At 42.8% G+C, this 25,165-nt stretch overlaps 1 protein-coding gene across 3 annotated transcripts in view; it reads right to left on the reverse strand.

Annotated features, from left to right (window-relative positions):
* Window positions 1–25,165, reverse strand: part of PIK3AP1 (phosphoinositide-3-kinase adaptor protein 1) — a 1,822,514-nt gene that overhangs the window by 1,106,385 nt on the left and 690,964 nt on the right. For all 3 annotated transcript variants that reach the window (XM_078643124.1, XM_078643125.1, XM_078643123.1), the window contains exon 8: window positions 3,314–3,510. In XM_078643124.1, coding sequence (XP_078499250.1) covers window positions 3,314–3,510 — 197 coding nt within the window. The remainder of the gene's footprint in view (window positions 1–3,313; window positions 3,511–25,165) is intronic.

Consider the following 25,165-nt stretch of genomic DNA (forward strand, 5'->3'; position numbering starts at 1 on the left):
GCATAAATATTGGTATTGAGATTTGCATCTATACATTTGTAACTATTGTATCCTTGAAAAAGTAATCGTATGAAATAGTGCACAAATTCACAATCAAGATTTGTGCAATACTTGGGAAAAGTCACAATAAAACAACTGAAATGTCTGTAGTACTTTTGCATCAACTTTTTTGTTACCATATGGACTACGCTTTGGCCCTGATTACGATGTCGGGGACACCGTTGCGGTTAGGGAACCGACCAACCGCAGATTGGCGGTTCCGACCGCATCATTTGGATGCAACTGCACACAGTGCGTTCCAAAACATCAATGTTCCTATGGGAGCTTGTGCGGCGTAATCTCCCATAGAAAAATTTATGTTTTCAAACATCCCTGCACAGTGTGGCAGGCGGAAAACATCCTTTACATTGCGGTGAGTACACCGCGAAGCAGTTGCAATGCAGCCATTACAACGCAAGTCGTTACATTGACTTGCGCTGGATGGTGCTATGACCTAAGGAATAGTAAGATTTACTATTCCAACACCTTCCCTACGGTAAACAACCTTTACAACAAAACTTTTACAACGCACTACCATTACAACGCGGTCATTACAACACAAACTATTACAACGCATTGCTCTGGGGGGCGCTCTAGGATAGATAGGGAATAGGTTAATTTACTATCCAATAACCTTCCCTAGTGTCCACGGGGACTGGAGTTGGAATAGTAAATTAAACTCTTCACTATCCAACACCCAAAAGCACTATGCGTTGTAATGGATTGCGATGTAAAAAGCGCGTTGTAAAGGCAAGCGTTGTAATAGCCTGCGTTGTAACGTCATGCATCCCTTCCCTACTCTACATAGACTGGTGTTGGAATAGTAAATCTTACTATTCCTAAGTCCAGCGCCCTCCAGCACAAGTCGTTGTAACAACTTGCGTTGTAAAAACTGCAATGTAACATACTGTGATCATTTTGATCGCATTGTTACATCACATATTCGTGGCAGGCACCTCATCTCACGGTGCCTGCCACATGGAGCAGGGATGTTTAGGGGGGCACCATAGTTGCCACACAGGCCCAGATGAGGAGTCCGCGGAGGGACAGGAGCCCTGCTAGGCGCTCTCAATATCGCTTTCCAACAGTCTTTCCATGTCGGAGCGGCCGAAATGGAATAGCTGTGGGAAACTGACATCATAATCCCGACGGCGGAAATGCCGTCCTTAGGGGATTATGGTGAGTTTCCGACGAAACGACGGGCTCCTTGAGCCCGTCGGAAACCGTCTGTCGGTCCCTCTGAATGCTGCTTCTGCCTGCAAGCATCGTAATGCATCGGTTGGACCGCAGCAGGAGATGGTGGTCCAACCCGTACTGTAATTAGGCCCTTTATGAGTGCTTCGGTATCACTTCTTTTGTCTATTTCTCAATTCGACGATTTTTGTCCATTCAACTACTTCATTAAATATAAGATACAGGTCCATTCTATATGGCAATGAGCTACCGCTAATGTATCAAAATTACTCCAAACTCCGATAAGAGAATGAAAGCCAGCAGTCTAAGTCAGGGGGATTAAACCTGTTGTGGATCTGGTTACCCCGGGCACAGGAACACAAGAAAGGCACGGTTTGGCAGTACACCTGCCTTTTTTAATCTAAAATTCACCATATTGAAGTTCCATTTAAACTACAATGAACATAACAAATATACTCTACTTTGTAGCAGAAACTTTAAAAACAACATTTAGGACAGCATAAAACATTTAAATATAAATACAACACATTACTTCATCTCTTAAGAAATGTTAACATAAAGCTCTTAAATGAGTCTTTTAAAAGAATATCCAGGAAAAACCACGTTGTGCTGTTTAATTTATCAATAAAAACCACTTCTATTACAGTGCACCACAACACATCGCATTGGTATACTCAAAACCTGGACTGGAATGTATCACAAGTCCTTTGCTGCTTTTTAATATGAGCTTTCAAAAAGACTCTTTAATACCCTCAATGCCATTCACCAATGTGTTTTATTCCTGAAAAACCTTCATGGCTCGCCTCTTCGCCGCCATGACATTGCCATTAATGAACTAGGAGAGAAGTTAGTAGTCATGTAAACCCTAAAAGTGTCCTAGATTCTTATTAAAGATGGAGCAACATTACAGTCTATTACATCAGATATAAGAGGTGCTTTTACAGTGTAAATCCTGAAGTCAAGTATTTAAAAGTGCGCTCATGTATGATAATAAAGAAAAAGGAGGCTCTGTGAAATTAAATATTTGCCTAGGATCACACAATTTGGACAAGCAGGGAAGCAAGTATTGAGAAAGACCTGACACAGCCCCCCCAAACACCAAGCCAAAAATGAATTTATTTAGGAGGTGTCACACCACAAACATCCCCGCTGAAGCTCCAACCTTGCCAGTAGCTCACGATGTACTGGTTGTAGAAGCCTGGTTTAATGTCCATATTTGAATTCATCTATCAACTAGAGCGTTACGCTCTTCAGGGGAACATTTTATATTGATATTTCTATAATGCATATTATAGTTATTGCCAAGATATTCAAGTAACATTTAACATTTGTATTCTTATGTCTTATCAAGCTGCATTTAAATTTAAACTGGTCTTCTGTATTTTATAAGGATTTTTGAAATAAGATATTTGGGTTGTATTTTGATCTGTTATGTGTAAGGTGTAATGAACTAAAATTCCACTAAAATCTAATTGATGATGATGATGTTGAAACCAAGCCTCTGCATTGTGTGGAAGTTCAATCAGCACCCCACTGTGTTGATTTTTACAGAATGCACACCTGGTAACCAACTAAAATGACTGACTCAAGGTCTGTCAATGGTTGAACTGAATCACCAAGTGATCATTAGCTCCACGACCCATGGAGGTGCCCTCTGCATTTCACTCTGGTCGCCCAATGGGCTGAACAGATCCATCTCAATGAAGTTGCTAGTGCAATGTTAGGTCAATTGATTTAGTACTCTATTAAAAAAAACAGAATTGGAAAGGTATAAGCATTCCGCATTGCCACGGTCTCTCATCATGAACCAGGTATGGATGAACACAGCAGATTGGGTTATAAGATGAACCTGCTGAATCATAGCATCTATACAATGCGTTCGTTCACTAGTTTATTCTAGTTTATAGTGATGTAGTGTGAAGAAAAACTATAGGTAAAACTAACAACATGTTTTTTAATTGATCTAAAAAGTAAAGCTCAATTTTCCGATAAAAATGTACTTATATTTCTGAAATGAATTAGATTGTGCTATTTGTTTAGCACTCAAACACATGAAAGTTATAAATCCTAAAACTCTTACCACATAATCATCTATGAATTGTCGAAGATCTTTATATACATGCTTTTCTGCAATCCCATTAGGAAAATCTCCATGTTTGTTACAGACACTGTAGGCTTGCAAGGCCCCAGGGCAGGTAAGCAAAAGAGCTGTGAGGTTTTTCAGGCCATATTTTGCAGCAAAATGAAGCAGCGTAGGTAGCTCATCATCTCTCTGGTCTGTGAAGATGAGAAATATGATTTTTTTAGAAGATAGTGAACAATTAACTTCCAATTAGAATTATCACTTCATAAAGTCAAACTGATTGTGTAGTAAACATCAGACTACACAAATGTGTGAACTTCAAGTTTATTGAACAATTCGGCCAGACAACGAACAGTGAGCCTCCAGCAACCAACAGCTACAATTAACTGACTCTGCTGTACGGTTACGAACATTCAAAGGTAAGCCTTATTATTACAGTTCCACACTTTCCTCGTGGAGCCTCTAACGCATGAGAGCCCCACAAGGGAAGAGAAGAACATTACACATCTCCTCCTTTACAAACAAATAAAGCATTAATTGCAAACATAATCATCAAAAACAACCGGACATCTGATGATTCTTTTGCCAAGGGTTCTGGTATCTCTTTGCTGTGAAACATCATGCAAAACGACGGTTTCACTTCCTTGGGCATGATGATCCTGTGGACAATCAGAAATATCATGCAAAACAGACAATTTGTTGACAACAGAATCAAATGCAACCAGAGCTTTACATAAAGCAACTCTTTTGAGATTCACAACATTTTCTGTTCTCTAGAATTATAGCATTTTTTCTTAATTGAGCAATGCGTTGAGGTTCAAAAAATGTAATTTAATTTTTTTGCAAAAAATCAGGCTTCTTGATGCAGACCCACTGGCCAACAGAAAATCTAACCTCATGGGCGTTATGTTTTTTGTCATAGAACCTTTTGTACATGTCATGTTTAAGAAGGAGATTGTTCTTTACATCAGAAGAAGACCAACTCACTTCTCCACAACTTTTAATCAAACCAGGATACCATTTGGCTCTGGGTTTCCTACCCCTCATGAGCTCGAAAGGGGAAAATATAGTAGAATCCACAATTGAAACTCTATAAGACCAAAGGGTTTTTAACATTTGTGTCTCCCAGGGATGTTGTTCTTAAAAGCCAACTGGATGGCACCCTTCAAAACTCTATTGTACCTCTCCACCAAACCATTTCTGCTGGGATTGTACAAGGAGGTGGTTTTGTGTTGTATATCACATTTAGATAAATACTGGGTCATGGCATCCGAAGTAAACTGTACACCATTATTGCTAATGATAACAGCAGGGATCCCCTCACTAAGGAAAACGTCATCAAAAAACAATATCACGGTGTCAGTATCCAATTTTTTGATACCTTTGACCACAGTTCACTTAGAAAACACATCCATCATAGAAATGATATACTTCCCAGAACTGCCAACAGGCCCATGATGTCCACAGCAACGTGCTCCCAGGGCGATTCCAAGCACATTAAATCACTCATGGGAGGTCTTAAAGTTTGAAAAGTTTTGTCGGAAGAGGAACACAAACCACAATCTCTAACAACTCTCTTTACCTGAATGTCCACACCGGGCCAATACCTGCTTTTGACAATACACTTGTTTTCTAAAATACCTAGATGTCCGTCATGGTATAAGGAAACAATGTTATTTCATAGATCAAATAGAGGAACTATATTATCTCCTCTCATAAGGTTACCATCCAAAGACGATAACTCATCACTGACTTCCCAATAAGCTTTTAAATCTTTTACTTTCATTTTTGCGAGGCCAACCATTGCATAAAAATTCTAAACCTTTCTTTAACCCCTTCGACGCTAATGACAAGGTCAGCTCGTCATGGGCGTTACCTGCGCTGCGCGCATGACGAGCTGACCTTGTCATGTAACGAGGGTTTTTACATATCTCAGCGCACAGCGGGAAAACCCGCTAGCGCGCAAGCAGTTAAACAGTCATCTTTAGTCAAAGCCTCATTCCACTCCTCTCTTTGAAAGGAATCAAAACCATGGTCCCACAACCAGGCTACCTGAACCGTGCTCTGTTGTTGCTTGGTCGTGCCTTGCCTTGCCGCAGCTGCTAGCCAGGTGCTAGCCAGGTGAATCGAGTGCCGAGCGAGTGAGCCCCGTGCAGAGCAGAGCATGGCCAACGGAGGACGCCGTGTGCGCGCGTGCACCGCTCCACAAAAAAAGCAGCAGCCCGGAGTGAAGACCCGAGGAAGGGTAATTTACACCGTTGCAGACCTCACTGAGACCTGCTCCATCCCCCCCTGCCGCGCGGAAGCGAAGCGCAAGGTGCGGGGGTGCGGGGCTGGGCAGGGTGGCCACAAGCTATCAGAGAGGAAGGAGACCGGCAATTAGCACCCGCGAAAGGCAATAGCGGAGATCGCTTAGAAGCGCGGGGAGCGCGTTTACCAGCAACTAAAGGCACCTAAGGCCAAAAGCGAGCTGCCTCCAAACCCCCTAACCCCCCACCCCTGTGGTGACAAGACTGAAGTAGTAGAGGCACGCCAACAGTGGGGAACAGGGAGTCAGGTGCTGGAGCAGGAGGGGCAGGCTGTTTTAGCCTTTTCCCCTGCCTTAACCTTTGGATAACCTGACCTTTGGACTATCAAATATCTGGATTAGACAAAAATAGAGCCCAAAGGTCTAAAGACACATCTGTGGCACCAGAATAAGCAAGGTGCCTAGAACTGAAGAAGTGGGAGCAGAGTCCCGCCCACAGAACCTACATAGCACAAGGAGTGCAAGCATTGGGAAAAGCCTGGGGAGTCACCGGAAAGAGATGACATCAAGAGCGGCAAGGCAAGCAGGCAGGCGGTCAAAAAGCACAACAGAGGTAAGTGAAAGGATTCAAGTTCTTTTAATTAAAAATTAATTTTAAATAAAACAGAGAAATTAACAATAATAGTACTACAGTCTAAGTAATCTAATTAAAGAAATGACGCCGAAAAGAGGGCAAAAATTGCGCTCAGAAGACGGGCCAGAGAAGAGCAAACAAATGGAAGGCTCAATATCACTGGAAGAGAGCCAGGAAAGCCAGGCTTCAAATATGGACAATAGTAAGGGGCGAGGCAAGAAAAGAAAAGTCAAAAGAGCAACTAAAAATGCCCGACAGGCTAAAAGGGGTTGCGCCCCAACAACCTCCAAACAGAAAGACAACATGTCAGCGACCAAATATATAAAGGATTTTGTAGGGAAACACTACAAACCTACAGAGCCAGCAATAAACCTGGATTAAGAGGGAGACATGGAGGAAGATGGCTTGAAGGGCGGAGAAAAGACAGGGGCAGCTGTCACTAGCCAGATAAGTAAAGCCATGGAAGAACCCCCGGAAGAAGACTTTCCAGACAGAGAGGAAGGAAGGGATGACCCCCTATTGATAAACTTAACACTCCTGAGCCAAAATCTCCACATATCAGCACCTCGTCTCTCATCTTCCCCAAAAATGTTCTCGTTACAATCATCGGGAAAAGAAGAGATAAGGGGGAATGAAAGTCAGAGCCAGAGCTATGTCTGGGGAGGCACGCCAGACCAATCCCTGCAGCATCAAAAGACCCCAGTCCCCCAACCCCAGCAAGAAAGCATAAGAATCAGTCAACATATAAACCCAGAAAGAAGTAACACACAGGATTCGGACCTCTCTGTAACGCCCACCACATCACTGATGGACCTAATAATGATGTTACAGAAGATATTACAAGGAATCTTAGAAGTAACACTTTCAAATAATGGAGTGATGAAAGCTCAGAAACTGTGTTTAAAAAAGATCGAAGAGTAATTAGTTGAGATAAAAAACCAAATGCCAAATATGCTAAGGCCAACAGTTACAACATCTCCTACTGATGGAAACGCAGAGAAAGCACGGTCAGAAGCAATCGTGGTAAACCTTGCAGGGACACCTCACCCCATAGAACAATGCATAACATACAATCCTGTTGAAGCATTAGATAATGTATATATCTCTAGACGCCCAATGATGATAAAAAGGAGAAGGGCGTATGCAGTGGCTGCCACCAGGAAGAGGGTGGGAAAGAAGCGTGTAACAAATGGAACATCAAAGAGAATTGGGAGGATGACAGAAGGGGAGGTTCAGTCAGGTCTAAATCCCCTAGCCTGTTATACGTCCCAAATAGACCCGTGCAATCGGAGTCTAAATCAACAAAGACCCCGACAGTTCCAAGAAAAAATGGGAGAAGCAAGGTGGTAATAGAGAAACCAGCGACATCCCATACAGTAAAGCAGAAAGTAAGGATAGCTGCAGAACAATCCAGCAACGATGGTAGACTAGATAGCCCTCAGAGACAGGTACCATCCAGCACGGGAAGCAAAGGGTGGGAGCTAGGGAGAAGAAATGCTAGACAGCAAAAAATTGAGACCCCTAAGAAAGCACAAGTGGTAGATAACAATAAATGTGTATATTTGAATCAGATATGGAAGAAGGGAGGGCCAGAAAGAAAAATGAACCCCTTAAACAGAGCACAGATACTCGCAGCCTTTGCCAAATGCAGCAGCTTGAGTGGGATAAGCACAAACGATTTTCGGCAAATCGGCTTTGTAGAGAATAGAAATGGGAAAGAAATAACAAAAATGTCACTTCACTCAGACTTGGTAAAAAAGGCAATTCTGAAAGCTACAAGCGAGATAAGGCAACAGGGAATAAAGATAATCACAGAGAAAGAAGTAATGGCCCCCATTGTTAACACATTTTTAAAACATCATGCAGGTCTAGGGAGGAGGCAAGTGAAACTATATAGAGAAAATGAAGGAAACCGTAGTCGCCTGAATATAGTAATAGATAACACAGGAAACGATGCTTCTTGGGGTAATTGGTCCCTCGGTAGTAGCCCTGCAGGAGATGATAACGAGAGCTACACGGAGGAAGAAGTAGAAGAGGGCGGCTTGAGCGAGGTAGAATAGGACGGGGGGGTGTCGCAAAGTCTAGGCCTCATAACTTGGAATGTGAATGGGCTAGGCAATGAGCTTAAGCGAGAATATATAAAGGAAACAGTAAAAAATGTGGACATTGCCTGCCTGTAAGAGACCTGGACATGCGACGAAACCCCAATCTTTGATGGATATTTACAACTAAGTCGCCCGGCCACGAAAAAAAAGCTTTGGCCAGCCTTCAGGAGGACTGATGATACTGGTATCAACAAAAGTTCTGAGAGAAGTTACACCTATAAAAACGAAATGTAAATGGGTTCAAGCATGCAGAATAGAACTATTAACAGTGGAAATGAAGTACAAAATGTTGACTGTGATAAATGTATATATGCAGTGGGATAATAGAGCTGAGTATGAAAAGGAGTAAAGGTATTTCAAGGAGGATGTGGATGCTATACTTGAAAAATACGCATTGGACATACTGATAATAATGGGGGACTTTAACCACAAATTAGATCCCAAGAAGGCTGACCTCTGGAATAGAGAACTGTTAGAGGTGTATGGAATAAACCCTGCTACCTTCCCAGTAGGAGTGATCTCAAAACAGGAAGCTGAACTAGTATACGTCCTAGGAGGTAGGGGTTTCCAATGTGTGAATGGCAGACTAAAGACAGATTGCCCAGCTGGGAAGACCTTTAAATTAGGCGCACAGATCTGCCCAATAGACTATATGTTTCTACAAGCGTGGAACTTCCCCCTAGTCCAAGAATTTAGGATAGAACATAAGGAAGTTAGTGATCATAATCTTCTACACCTAACACTATCCGGGGGAAGCAAAATGCTAAGAGACAAAGTGATCCCTCAGGAGGTCGAGTATCCCAAACGGGTAACGACACGACTGACGGAAGAATATCAGGAAAAATTAAAGGCCATGCAAATTAAGGTTGAGCCCGGAAACTTAGAGAACAAAAACTTGGAATGGTTCATAGAAAAGTTAGAGGAAGTGGTTCAGTGCCTAAGAATAGAACTAAAAAGGAACAAACATTCTAGAGTAAAACCGCCCAGCCGAGTAAAATGGTTCTCCACCGAGTGCCAATCTAAAAAAAGGGAGATACGTGCAGCACAAAGAAGGCAAAAAAAGCGCTTCACACATGAGAGACAGGTACATATAAACAAGTTGAAAAGAGAATTTAAAAAAATGGTAGACAATGCGAAAAGAACATACAAAGAGAAATGTTGGTTAAACCTGTTGGAAGCAATTGAAGAGAAAAACCTTAGACAATTTTGGAAACTGGTAAAGGCAGCAATCGGCCCAATAGATGGTGAATTAAAATGTGTAGTTGGCGAGGCAGCATGGGAGGAGTATATAAGAAAATTGTATAGACTAAGAGCTCCTAGAGATCACGAAGATAACGAAAAGTGGCAAGAAATTTCAGAAGACCTCAAAGCTAAGTTTAAAGAAAAGCAGGTAGAGCTTACAATAAGAGAACTGAAGCTAACCCGTGCGGCAGGACCAGACAATCTACCTGCAATAATATTAAAATCAGAGGTAAATTGGTGGCAAGATTCTTTACTCAGATGTTTCAGAGAATCCTTACTGAAGGCATAATGCCACCTAACTGGAAGGGCGCAATAATTAGGCCAATCCATAAAAAAGGGAATATGGAGGAACCACAAAATTACCGACTGATTAACCTCCTTGATATAGGAGAGAAAGTTTTCTCAGAAATTGTACTGAACCAACTTAATGCATGGGTAAAGGAGTCCCACATTGTACCCATAGAACAGGGAGGATTTAGGGAGGGGCACTCCACGATTGATCATGGATTTGCACTATGGGCTATGGCAAATAAGTCGACGGAACAAAATGGCAAGTTATGTTGTTGTTTCGTCGACTTCCGAGCCGCCTTCGATTCAGTCGATCGGGTATGCTTATGGGAAACCTTAATGAAGGTAAATATCCCCAAAGACCTCTTGACCATAATAAAGGAATTACATAGAGGAAACTGGGCGCAAGTTATCAAGGATTCCGAGGGGTCTTTGACGAAAAAAATACCCATTGATAATGGGCTAAGACAGGGTTGTGTTCTGGCCCCACAGCTATTTTCAATATTCCTGTCAGATCTGCCGGCCTACCTAGAGGTCGAAGGTACTGCAAGTCCGAGAATGGACGGTAACAAAGTGCCCTGCTTACTCTATGCAGACGACCTGGTAATAGTGGATCAGACCGAGAGAGGCCTCCAAAGAAAGCTTAATGCTTTCAATGTATACTGTGCCAGGAAATTCCTAACAGTAAACCTAGAGAAAACAAAAATACTATGCTTTGGAAAAAAGACAAGCAGGTTTAATTGGTACCTAGGGGACCTTAAACTAGAGACGGTAAAAGAATACCGATACCTAGGTATATGGTTCGATAAAACATTGAACTGGTGCACCCATTTGGATTCACAAAAAACAAAAGCTCTCGCTTCAATTTGTGGACTAAAAATGTTTAATAAGGACTACGGAGAATTGTCACACCGACCTATGCTAAGAGCCTTTGAGGCAATGATCCCCCCCCAAGTTCTATTTGGAGCAGAAATCCTTTATTTGAGCGGTAAAGGAGCCTGGGACTTGGTGGAGGGAAAATGTCTAAAAAGCCTCCTATCTCTCCCACAATCATCTATGGTCCAAGCCATAAGAGCTGAAATAGGCACAAAGTCTTGGGATATACAAACACAAGTGGCCCTAATTAGACTTTGGAATCGATTTGAAGACTCAGAAGGGCAAAACGTGGCACAATGGTGTAGGAGAGAAATTCAAAAGAGTGACCTAAAATGGGCAAAAGCATGTAGGGAAAGATTGATGCAAATTTGTAAAAGGTTAAAGGTGGAGGTGTCCAAGGAAACGCTCCAAGTATCATGTTCTAAGAGCGAGTTGAAACTAAATGGGAAGGAAACATTCAGAAATATTGATATGGGATACCTAGCAAAAAGAAATCAGTAGCACACATGTTGATTGCCTGGGCAAATGAAAATTGTTTTCCATATCTAGATATTCTTCCTAACCGTGGATACAGGCAGGAGATTTTAAGGCTGTGGATAGGGATCTACCCATGGTTAATGAATAAAGACTTGAAAGCAAAAATGTTAGATCAGACAGGGTGCTGCAGGTGTGGTCTAGGATGCAAAGGTGACCTGATACATATCCTACTTGATTGTTTGTCATTTTTAAAACAGCGGAAAAGGTGGCTGCGACCTGTATTTGTAAAACATGAAATAAGAACAAGGGTGCAGGCAACAAACCTACTATTTGAAATCCCAACTATTGACATTGCAATTGCCCTAGGGAAATACATAAAGGTGATATTAAGTGTACTAAGAGTCTAGGAATAATCTGTAGTACTGTATGAAATTTTATATGAAGGAAACGATACAAGAACAAAAAGAAAGTAACGTGTTTTAAATGTAAAGAATACGTTTTATCTCAAGATGTAAATTTTAGTGAACTTGGTTAACGTAAAAAGGCATGTAAGAGTTTTATTTGATATTGGACTAATTTTATACTGTTTTATGGGTCTTATGTGAATATTTTAAACTTGTTATATTGTCTTCTGTTGTTGTTTAAAGACTATGGTCATAATAAACATAATCTTGACTTGACTTGACTTGACATTATCCATAAGATCATCCTGGTTCTCAATCATTTGAACAGGTAAGCATGACAGAAAGTCAGCAACGGCATTCTTCTTACCAGGTAAGTATTCAATTTTGTATAAAAAATCTACTAATCGCATGGATATACGTGCTAACCTGCCAGAAATATTAAGCATACCGACATTGGATACAATTTTAACCAAAGGTTTATGATCACATTTAACAGTGACTTCATTGCCCCAAACAAATATGCGAAAATGCTCTAAGGCCCAAGCACAAGCGAGTGCTTCACGCTCAATTACAGCATATTGGCACTTAGCAGGAGATAAAGACCTAGAGGCATAAGCAACAATGGATTCAAAACCCTTTTTGTCAACCTGTGATAAAACAGCACCAATACCAGTGCCACTGCCATCAGTAGTAATTATGTTTGTACTACAAGGGTCAAAACCTTGAAGGGCAAGGGCAGAAGAAATAGCGTTCTTAATGTCAGAGAATTACTCCTGACACAAAGTAGACCACACATATTGAGTTTTGGACTTGAGAAGTTGCCTTATATGAAAAGTTCTTCTTGAATTGTTTTTAACAAATTTGGAAAAAAACTTCATGAGTCCTAAAAATGATTTGACTTCATCCTTGTTTTTAGGACTAGGGGCATCTGTATTGGCAGAAACCAACTTAGCTTCAGGATGGATACCCACAGCGCTAATTTCATGGCCAATATAACTCACACTATTGGCTGCAAACTTGCACTTGGAAAATTCAACAGTCAAACCAAATTTGTTTAACAGGGAAAGTACATGAATCAGTTTAGTTTTGTGATCATTATTGTTCTTGCCCATGACAAGAATGTCATCTTGAAAGATGAGAACTTAATCGAGATGACCAAAAATTCTGTACATTAAATGCTAGAACACCGCAGAAGCTAAGTCGAACAGCATTTTAGTGTACTGAAAACATCCATTGTGAGAAATGAAGGCAGTGAGATTTTTACAAGCTTACAGAAAGAGGAATCTGGTGGTAAGCTTGGGATAGGTCAATGGTGGAGAAAATTTCCATACCTCTAATTTTGGTAAGCATTTCATTGATTTTAGTTAGGGAAACTGGTCAATTAAAATATTATCATTAAGGTGGCGAAAGTCAATGCATAACCTAAGCTTTCCATTGGCCTTCCTAGCGGCGACCAATGGAGAAATCCATTGGGAAGATTCAATAGGTTCAATGACACCATCTTTGACCAACCTACCTAATTCCTTCTCGACTTCATTCCTCACAAAAAAAGGAATATTGCGAAGTTTATGGTTTGAGGTGAATGTGGTGTTCAAAACCTTCCAATTTACCCAAAGTGCCTGAGAAAACAGCAGGAAATGTATCACATAACATTTTACCTAAACATTCACCTTCATCTAAAACAAGAACTTGTTCTACATCATTAGGATCAAGGATAATGTTAAGTTTCCTCTGATCTTTCCATCCAAGCACAGATGGACCTTTCTTGGAAACATAAAGTTTGCAAAGTGCACTTCTATTCTTGAACCTAAAAAATGAGGTTCCTCAAACCTAGCAGATCAATGGGTTCACCAGTGTAACTCTCCGGAGCAATTACAGGTTGAAGTAATTCAGGACCAAGGGGCATATGTATCAAAAAACAGATCTGCTTGTCCTTAATAGCTTTTTTTTGTGAATTCGCTATTAAAGACTCGCAAAAGCTGTGTATGTAGGAATCTCAATATTAATTGCGATTCCTACGCATTCCTTAATTGCGACTTGCAAATCGTGAGTCACAATTAAGGAATCCCTTAAGCCAAGAGGCCCATAGGAAAGAACTGGAATTGCGTGCACAAATTGCGAGTACCCAATAGGTACTCGCAAATTGTGCACGCAATTTCTAGGGTGCAAGGGTTCCAAAAGGACATCCTGTTCCACCACTAAAATGTGCATGTGTGAACATGTGGCGCACATAGATGCCCTAAGGGCATCTATGTGTGCCACATGGCACTGCGAAAAAGCAAAAAAGTGTTTTTTTCCCAAGGAATTCGCAAATTACCACCAACTTGAAGTTGGTGGTAATTTGCGATTCCTTAAGCGATAGCGCGATTTGCGATGCCGGCTAGCAAAGCATTTAGAGAATCGCAAATTGCGATTCTCTAAATGCATGGTCAAAATAGGGAATCGCAATTTTTGCGATTCCTTATTTTGCAAGTAGGTTTTTGCCTACCTACATAGCACACAGCTAAATTGTGATCGCAAACGCTGAGATTCTGCAAATTTCAGCATTTGTGAAAGCAATTTAGCTTGATACATCTGGCCCAAATTTTTTAACAAATTTGTTGGACCATACAGCTTCATTTACAATGGTGAATGGAGAACCAGAATCAGCTGCAATATGTATGTCAATACCTCCTATAGACTTAAGCATATCGGTTTATTTGAGTCATTAGTGTGTGAAATATTGAGGACCACATTACCCATGGAGCTTGACGCAAAACAACCTTCATCATCGCTATCTTCATTAGGAGAAGATAAATGACCTTCCTCAATACAATTGACTTTATCTTTACCAGATTTCTTAGCATGGCAAACACAGCTGAAATTACTAATTTTTCCGCATGCCATACATCGTTGTCTGAAGGCTGGACAATTTTTATCATTAGTAAGATGATATCTGCTTTCACATCGGTAGCATCTGAATTCTTTACTGCTGGAATTTACACTTCTTTTAACAAAATATTAGCAGTAGGGTGTGTTTTAGATTTATTAGAAAGAACTCTGGCAACAGTTTCTTGCTGCTTACTATCTGGATTCTCTTTCTTGAGGGCTTTGGCACACCTACCAGACAACGCTGCTTTTCAAGCAACAGCGAGAACATCTTTAAGAGAGTTGTCACCATTAACCCATAACCTGTCTTGAATGGAAGGACCAAACGCATGCATGACCACTTTACCTCTTATTAGTTCTTCTTCGATAACACCAAACCTACAATCTATAGCAACAAAATCATCAAGTGATTCACTATTAAGCTGTTTTCTTTGAAAGAACTTAAAACGTGTTACACCAATATACACTTTAGGCGAGAAGTAATTATCTAAGTATCTAATAGCTTGGTTAAAAACATTTTCATCCCCAGACACGGTATCTTCATTCAGTTTGCAATATATCCTTAATCATTCAGGTCCTAAACAATGCATCATTAAACCTTTTTTCCTTTCAGATGATAACTTATTAGCATGGTCAATAGTAAATAGGTAATTAATAAAGTATTCTTTCCATTGTACCCAAGGAACAGGATGATCACCTGGAATGCACATAACTTCTTTGGGTGGGTTAACTGTAATGTTGGTTGTTGGAGTAGACATGGTACACTTGCCAAATGTGGTATAACATTATTTACAAATTCGCTTTACAAGAATGTAATAACACTTAAGGTGTTGCAAACTTAAGTTATACAATAAAATGTAAACACCAACCAAACCTATGCAAAATTAGCATCTCTGGATTTGCAAGGAGAAAACCAAAAAGTTTAAAAACTTTTATTTATGCTTTGGAAAAGCTGAGCGAATCAGTAACTGAAGCTTGTAGTGAAATACTGATTAAAATGTAAATAGTATACAGCAGAAGTAAAACTTGTAACTAGACTTAAAATGAAAACAATTTGAATGCTGTGCGAATCATCGTACTTTGAATCGCCTCGAAGAGACCTTGTATAATGACATAAAGGTGGAGGTTCACACTGTGAAAGCTGTGTGAATCAGCGAAAGAAATTCATGAACTTAAACAGCCAAATTAGGCAAGTAAACCTAATATAAATACTTGGACTGTGTAGCAGAACAATATAGTTCCTTGGAAAGTCTCACCTCGCAGGAGTAGAATGGCACAACGGGAAACTCACCACTAACGCAGCACGTCAAACTCACTTCTTCCGTGGAGAATCTCAGGAGGATGAAGATTGATGGCAAATTGAGGTTTATGGAGGAGAGGAGAGGCGCTTTCAAGTCTCGCGATCTCGTTGAAGAAGGTGTCACAATGTTGACGAACCCAAGGTGAATTGAGTTGAAGGTGGGGTTTCTGAGCTGCAGACCTATTCAAGCGGTTGATGCACAAATGAGGAATAGCTGGCCCAATGACAACCGTCGAGGTGGAGGAAAAGCCGATTTCACTTCAACTGGATGCAGACGTCGTGGAAAAAAAAGAAAATAGTAGAATGCAAGGGTCCAGTCTGGCCGAGATCGTTGCCATAATTTGTGTAGTGAAAATCCGGACTACACAACTGTGTCAACCTGGCATGGATCATTCATCTATGCTGGTATAGTGCTGTGTGCACTATACCAGTGGTGAGGGTACAGATGAATGAGCCCTATACCCCTACAGTGTCCAAGTCCATTATTTGACATTGTAAGTGCAGTGCTGTCATTAGGTGTATATGGTGCTGGGAGTTTGTCATTACGAACTCCACAGCACCATAATGGCTACATTGACAACTGAGAAGCTTGGTATCAAACTTCTCAGCACATTAAACCCACACTGATGCCAGTGTGAGATTTAATGAAACATGCACATAGAGGGCATCTTAGAGATGCCCCCTGAAAACTAACCCACCACTAGTGTCCAGGCTGAGTGGCTGCTTTCAGCTGCCACTGCCAGACAAGTTTCTGGACCCCTAGGTCGAGAGCCTGCTGCTCTCTGGGGCCTGAAACAATGCACATCCTGGGCAGAGATGCCAAGCCTCCTCCCCCAGGGTGGGAAGGTTTCACGAAGGGGAAGCTTCAAAGGCTTGCCACCTTTGTGAGCTTCCCCAGGCCAATTGCTGCTTTCAGCAACTGGTCCCCAATGGTTCTGATCCCCACTTTGGGCGGGAGAACCGGCGAGGAAGAGAGGTGTGCCCACCTCTGCCAACTCCACCTCTGCCAACTCCACCCCTCAGCTGGGGGAGGCGAGGTAAAGTGTGGAGTTTTGAAACCTAAAGAAATACTTTAAATTGTACGATTTAACAAAAACGCTTTTACTCACCTGTTTAAAAGAAATGTTCCAGTGCTGCATCCAGGTATACAGCACTGAATAAGAAAAGTAATCCAAAAGTAACTTACTTGTAACTTTACTGAAAATCCCATTCAAGTCTATGTACTGTATTTACAAGTGGTTGCATTTCTCTGAAACAATACTGTAAGTCAAACCATAGCACATTTACAATTGCAATTGAACTGTTTTGCAATCAGCATTTATTACTGTAAAGTATTCCTAGCTTACCTGTGCCAGGCCTGCTTGGTTCTAGAAAATACAATAACTTAAAGAATATTTGTATACAAAAACGATTGGTCTGAAGTTCAGTCTTTGAGTGTGTGAATTCGTTTGCTGACTGAGTGTTTACAACAAATGCTTAACACTGTCCTCTGATACTGCCTTACTTTTCGACCACACTACAACAAATAGAGAGTAAGGTTCAATCCAACTTTTACCTCTGCCTACCTTCGGGGTTCCACTGGACTCTGTGCACACTATACCTCACTTTGGTATAGTATATACAGAGCCAGCTTCCTACAATCACCCATTTGGTAATTAGCATGTCGAATTCTAAACAAATGTTTCTCCTGTTGTCGTTGCAATAGCTAAATGACACAGTGGCGGCTTCTCTGCTAAGGCGGAGCAGCGTTGCCGCACTACTCATTGAGTGAGTAATTAAAAATGGAAAAATAAAATTATAATAACTTAACGTAATTATAATTTTATTTAACCTCTTCCATGCTCATGACGAGCTGAGCTCGTCATGAGCCACGGCGCTCCAGTGCTCAAGACGAGCTCAGCTCGTCATGAGCCGTGAAACGCTCGCATGCGGGGATAATTCCCCTGCTGTGCTGAGCGTTCCACAGCAGGTAATGCACCTGTGATGAGCTGAGCTCGTCATGAGCACAGGAGCGCCGTGCCTCATGACGAGCTCAGGTCAGCTCGTCATGAGCATGCGGACGCCGTGCGCGCCCCCTCCCCCCCAGCACAGAGGGAAAATAACCCCCGCAGCGAAGGGGCTAAACCTATTGGCTCTGTTGTTTGGGGGCGGGCGGGGCTGGGCTGTTAGAGGCTGGGGGAGGAGTGGTGGCACCCTACTAAGTGTGCATGCATTCTCTACACCCAGGCTACATTACAACCCCAGGTGGAGAACATGCCCAGGGCCCCATTCCCTGTCTGAGTCTGAACCACGGCGCATTGCAGTGTGGTGATTGGCTCAGGGTAGCCTGGGTGCTTCTTGCTTCCACAGGAGCCAGGAAGAGGATGGAGGAAAGGCAGCAATTGGCCGCATCCAAGTAAGTGGGTTTTTAAAATGTATTTTTAATTCCCTCCTCCCTTCCTCTGCTCCCCCACTCCCACCCCCACACCTATTTGGTAGCAGCAGCTACTGGTGGTCCTTAGTAGTTTATATACCAACCTGCAAATTCAGCTGTAAATTTAGCCTAAAGTTTTTATCTTACCTTTGTGTGCCAACCATTGGTTTAGTAGAAGAAACCCAGCAGCACATGGCACCATGTTTTGGTGATGGCTTTCTCACACTTTGCACCGGATTTTGCAACTTCTGCAAAACTTGCCTGTTTGTTCAATTTTTTTTAATGTTTATTCATAGTTTATAAAAACATATAATCAAATCCATAATACCACTTGACAATAATCCACTTAGAGTAAAACACCCAGCACACAGAACAAATACCCATACATGGGCTAACTACACACTAAACATTTTCATGACTTTATCCAAAGCCCTACAAATGTAAAACTCCTAGGTAAACACACTCACTAGAGTGCACATCTTCATGTACTAGGGATAAAAAGAAAGTTCGCTTGTATCCCAAAAACAGATTCTCCTAAGGGTTGTCTGAGGACAGAGGCCCTTATATATGAAGGGGTTTGTCATTCGCAAACCCTCAGATTCGGTAAATCAGAAGGTTGCAAATTTTGAAACCCCTTTTCATCCTTACTAAACTCACGTAGAGACTTGGAAAACGTTTTCTGAATTGCTAAATGGGTTTTGAAATGGTTTTTTTAATTGCTATATGGCAGAGACATGTTTTTGGCGTCCCTTCCAAATAGGTTGTAACCCTGATGAATCAATATTTTACAGCCGTAATCCATTGAAAGGTTACCGACTCCCAAGTTGGGTTGTAACTGATTCACAAGGAGGAAAACCCCCCTTTAAATCTCTTTGTGAATTCTGAAAAGGTTTCAGGGAGAATAGGTAGTGAGAAGAAAGTATTTAGTTTAAACGGGCTGCATTAAAAAACAAAAATCTTTATTTAAACATAATCACAGACATGGTGGTCTGCTTACCCTTGCAGATCACCATCCCTGTAATTGTGCCCAATCGCATGGCGGTGCACATTGTGACTGCCCTAATGAATATTAACTAGGGAGTTTGTTCTGTGATCCCGCTGCGATTGAGCATTTTGTGAGCTGACCTATTTGTACATAGGTCGGCTTGCAGAATACTATTCCAATCCCATACAATTACTGCACAATTTGCTATCACTATTTAGAAAATTGAATAATTGTAGAGAAAGAAGGGAAACCATAGTCTTCAATCTGTCTGCTTGGGGTTCAAGTTCATCTGGTTTCATCTAACTCCCTTCCTTCTACAGGACGTTGGGAATTGCCAAGAGGAAGTCTTACATTACAGATATGCAGCACCAGCATTTCATCTCATTCAGCTCTGAAGAGGTGGAGGCCGCCTCCAGGCAGGGGGTCCATTTTGACTGAAAGAGATTAAATGCTCTGATGCTGTAGAACAGCATACTCTTTAGGTTGTAGGACGGGCTTCCAGGGAGTAATTTACTTTTACAAAGTATTGACCAACTTTATTTTGCCTGTAGAATATCTGCTAAGAAATCATAAATGTTTCCTATTGTCAGCGGGTGCGGAAAATGATGGGGCCCACCTGCAGAATATGATGAAGGCCTCCACATCCCTCATATCTCGCTGATGTTCCTTGACATTGGGCTGAATGGGGCCCACATGAAGGCCTGTGGCCCCTTGGAATGTTGGAAGCTCCCAGCACTGCAAGGACCTGTGTTACACCCCTACCTATTGTTGAATGTGCTCTTAACAACCAGGTAGTAGACGATTTACAACCTGATGCCATCAGCAGATCACGCAGGCCATTCGCCACATGGAGATACTTTGCTTTGCAGCAGTACTGCTCTTGGCAGTCCAACAAAGACCTGTACATTTTAGTAGTTTTGTATAGCACAGGATGGTCATAGGGCATTAGAGTGCTTGACAAGAAAAACCCAAAGGTACATGTAACTTGCCTCATAGTAAAATATGAACTTGCCAAAACAACAGATACGTACAGACTGACCTGAAGGCCACAAGGCTAGAAGTTTACATGTAGCGGTGCACTCCCAGGATTCTGTAGAGTTCAGTAATGAAGCATAATCATTTCCTTCGTAGGTATCATCTTTATTTAAATACATCCAAATGCATAGAAACAAACATCAGCCAATGCGTTTCGTGCATAGACAGAACTTCGTCAGGGCAATTATCAAGGGCGAATGCGTCACTTATGGCAAATTTAGTTAAGAACATCGATTTGCAGCGTAGGCCTCCATGATAAGGGCCAGCGGAATGACAGCATGAAGTAGTGGTCTCAGCGTAACGACACTTCCGAAAAGTCACTTTTCGGAAGTGTCTATGAACTAAACACGTTGGCTGATGTTTCTTTTCTATGCATTTGGATGTATTTAAATAAAGACGATACCAATAAAGGAACTGATTATGCTTCATTACTGAACTCTATAGTATCCTGGGAGTGCACCGCTCCATTGCTTTCATAGTTTGTCTCCCGACTAGGCGGGTTGCATCCCTCAACGGTGGGTGAAGGAGCAGATTGTGCACACCATTCAACCAACTGACACCTAGACTACACTCTGGGGGAATACATTTAGGCCTGAGCGGCATTTGGAGTCCGCCGTTGGTTCTCTGTTTGCTATTAGAAGTTTACATGTGGTGGATCCTGCCAATGCTCACCACACATAGTAATAAACAAGCATCTTCAATGCAATAGGTCTCGCATTTGCGAGCGTTTAAGCAATTGGCATTGTAAATGTCAATGCCTTTTATTTGTTTTTTTCCCAAACAACACATATATAAAAGGCATTGTTATTTTTAATGCCAAGAGCTCAAACTCTCGCAAATGGGAGAGCACTGTAATAGTTACCGCGCCCCTTTTCTAGACGCTGCTCGCATATTCAGGTTACAATGAGTAGCGTATAAACAAAGGGGCGCGGCCAACAAAGTGAAAGAAACTATGGTGCTTTCACCCAAAGTGAAAAAAGATCATTTTCAAAAGCTTCTGTAGCATGGCCGCCACAGTGAAAGCGGCCCGCTAGTAATTAAATATTTAAATGAGCGCAGCCGCTAAAGTGAAAGCGGACCGCGCCATATATTAATTAATTAAGCGTGGCCGCTAAAGTGAAAACAGACCATGGGGTATAAAACATCATTAAATAAGTGCAGCCACTATAGTTAAAGCGGACCGCACTGTAATTTGAATAAATACATTACATTAAAATAAAAAGGGGCGGGTGCTGTGATGTCGTGGGTAACCCTGGGCAAAGGACTTCGCTCCGCCCACGGAGTGGGCGTAGTGTTGCCTACTTCGCGCTTCGCAAAGTAGGTGTAGTAGGCAACACTACGCCCACTTCGTGACGGCGCGAAGTTGCCCGCCACCCGCCTCCCTCCCGCCCTCTTCTACACCCGTATTATTACTATTAAACACAGTAAAATAAAAGAAAAAGGCACTTACCTGGATGCGGCGTCCCGGGGCTCCCTCTTCCTGTTGACGCGCCGACTTCTTCAGAGGAATGCGCAAGTGTGGGCACCCACGCATGCGCATTCCTCGCAAGAAATGCGCATGCGTGGGCACCCGCGCATGCGCATTCCTCTGAAGAAGTGGGGCGTCAACAGGAAGAGGGAGCCCAGGGACGCCGCATTCAGGTAAGTGACATTTTCTTTTATTCTACTGTGTTTAATAGTAATAATACGGGTGTAGAAGAGGGTGGGAGGGAGGCAGCCAGCGCGTAGTGGGGCTACGCGAAGTGTGTGGGTGAGCGAAGCGCCCACCCCACTTCGCGGAGCCCCGCTACGCGCACTACGCCCACCCTTAGTCGTGGGTGGAATGGGGGAAGAGCATTAAAGAAAATAGTACTCACCAACTTATAAAGCAGACCATGTATCAACACCAGAAAAAGGTCCAGTAGTTATGGGAGTTAACAAATGCAGACAAGGCGGTATAAAGGGGGGACTAACAAGCCTAATAAGGACTCAGAAGCCAGCGTTTAGGAAGGACAATGACACAAGCCAATTAAAAATATTGCCGGAGATTGGGTGGGGCTTCAAAGCCATACTCCACTACTGCATGACTCGCAGTAGCGCATGAGCTGCCCAGGCTCAACCTAAAAAAGGACTTTGAAACAGGTCCTTACCATGCCCTATATACATGACCTGACCTCCAGCAAAAACATATGGTGCCTAGAAGTAGTAGTGCTAGGACAATTTTTTGAGTGGGGGATGCTGCCATTATTGTTATGCCACTGAAATTAGAGATTTTGTGAAAACACAAAGCGCTACATAAAGGACAAGTGTAGCAAATAGGCCAAGTAGATTCGGCAAGAATATGGTAGCGTTGTAGTATGTGTCCAGAGTGCATTTTGAAACACATTGTCCCAAATATAGGAGTAGAGCATGAAGAAGCACGGTAATGCCATATACAGAGAGCACATTTTACATGGAAATGTCCTCTTGAAATGGCTATTTTATTTGCAATGGGCATGCAGTTTTACTGCTAAACTTATATGTCACACAAACAACAACTTGTTGAAATATGTTTTCTGAGCATATTTATCACACAAGGAAAGTGTTTGTTTTGATTTATTAAACTCTTTGTAACCATCAGAATTAGATATATTTTGAATTACGGTAAAGTTAATTTACAAGTACTTCAATTTTGTTGTGTGTTGGAAAACTTTTGACATAATGTAAACTTCTCTTTTCACACTCTCGGTACCCAACGAGAATTGTCTCTTTATTGAAAAATTCACTTACTTTGCAGTAAGAGGAGGGTAAAGTAAATGCCAAATTCCTTATTAAAAAACGTTAAGGAATAATTTGTTAGAAGACTTAGGGGACTATTAGGATGGCGGGCGGTACCTAGTGGTGCTGGGACCGCCCGCCAGTGGTGCTGCGGTCCTGCACCGGCTATTAGGATTCCACTGCCACTGTGGCGGTGGCATCCTCCATTCACTGCATTGTGGCAAGCAGTGCTCACAGCAACTCCCGCCACAATGCTGGGAATGCACTGTGTGCATTGTCGTGCATAAGGTGACAGGCACCGCGAGGTGCCTGCCACCATGTTGATTACAATCCCCCCATGTGCACCCCCCATGCCCCCCATTACCCTGGGGGCCCCGAAAGCAAAATCCACATGCCTTTTTCGCGGCAGCAACGCCGCCACAGAAAGGCTGCTTCCCGCTCCCATGCTAATGTGAATGGCGGTGTCTAGCAGACACCGCCACCATATATAGCCCCTTTTCCGCCTGGTCGACTGGTCGACCGGAGGAAAACCGCCGGACGGTCTTTCCGTCCGCCGGGTTCCCCCCGCCATACTAATATGGTGGGGAGAAATGGGTGGCGGGCGGGGTAGGATGTAGGGCGGATCGCCACCGCTACCTACATCCTAATGGACCCCGTAGCCTAGCATTTCACCTCTGTCTTCAAACACTACAAGACAAAAACAACATTGAAAGGCCTCATTATTGATAGTAATAATATTAATCCATATGTGTAAAGCGCGAAGATACCACCATTTAAGTTGTCATGACCCTGGGGGCCCATGGGGTGATTTAGTGAGCTATTAACTAGTCTCACCTGATGCTGATCTGCCGTCCACTATTGAACCATAGTCCCCGTGCTCCGGAGTCAGCCTCTCTGGCTGCTGCGCCATACCTCTCACCCTAAGTGAACATTCTACTTTTGAACTCCTGCAAGCCGTGCTTAGTTTAGAAAGTTATGTGCCAGGGCCCAAGATATTGCTTAGGATGTAGCTACAGCTTGCCCCGCCCTCTGCCCCTGCAAGTGCTGCAAAGTGCCAGTACCAACGGCCTGGACACACATATCATTTTTTAGTCTATACTGATTTGCTAAATTGACATGTTCTGCTGAAAATAAGCAGACAGTGGCACCATGTGGGGGCCTGTCATAAGTAAAGTGCTGGTGCTTAGAATTAAATGCTGGTTCCGAGCACAGGCATAAATTAAGCACAGCAGGATTCAAGGTTATTCTGGGAGTACTGCAGCACCTCCTGCATCCTTAGTATCAGCACCCTTGGCTGGAGGAGTGAACAAAAAAATCCTAAAGTGAATGATAGGCAGCGTCAGGTGATGGTTACCTGCCACGCTGCTATGCTTGAACCAATAAAGCCCCGCCACCTGCGCCAGAAGAACAGCTCCAACAAGAAGGGGAGGCCGGGGCCCAGCCCAGATGCTCTTTCAAAGCCATCTTGGGCTGACATGGTTTATTTTCTTCTTGCTTTATTGTGACCAGTCCTGGACTCTCTTATGGATGGAATGCTTTAACTTCCACTTACCTTTCCATTGGATATTGCACTGGGCTCTGTTTATTTCGTGTTCATGCCTCGAGTACCTCATCTGCCATCCCCCGAGGATACTACACTGCTAAAAGTGAGTCATGCGTTTTTTTCGCTCGTCAGGTGGATTTGATCATTCATGTATTTTTAGTTACAGATGGGTCCCTACACCCCTTCTTGTCCCTGAGTTTGCTGGAGCATGCACCCTGTTCTATCTGGGCCCTGTGTGGGCTGGAGTCTGAATCTTGCCTTTAGTAGGCACTTTGTGGGCCTGCCTGAGCCTGATACCACCCTGTGCGCCCCAGAGCATATATACCCTGCCCTTCCTTGAGCCTTGTGTGAGTGAGAACCTACAGCCTGTGCTTTCTCGGGCCCTGTACGAGCTGGAGCATTTGCCCATCCTCTTCGAGGCCACGTCAGAGCCTGAACATGATGCCCATTCTGGGCTTGTGTGGGCCTTAGTGTGATGCCCACCTTCAGGACCAATCTGGGCCAAAGTTGCTCCAGGTGGCAATACAGGTGAGCCTGAGCAAAGCCTGCAGCCTTCCTCCTAAGTCCAGTGGTGCGAAGGCTGGAGCTTCTCCCTTTCTGGAGTCAGGCTGGATATCTGTTAAACAGCAGTACACAGCCAGTGTTTCTTCTCAAGGCACCAGCAACAAAGAGCAATGATTTGTAGGACAGAAGGT

The sequence above is a fragment of the Lissotriton helveticus genome, chromosome 5_1 (genome assembly GCF_964261635.1).
Source record: "Lissotriton helveticus chromosome 5_1, aLisHel1.1, whole genome shotgun sequence".
Classification (NCBI taxonomy): domain Eukaryota; kingdom Metazoa; phylum Chordata; class Amphibia; order Caudata; family Salamandridae; genus Lissotriton; species Lissotriton helveticus.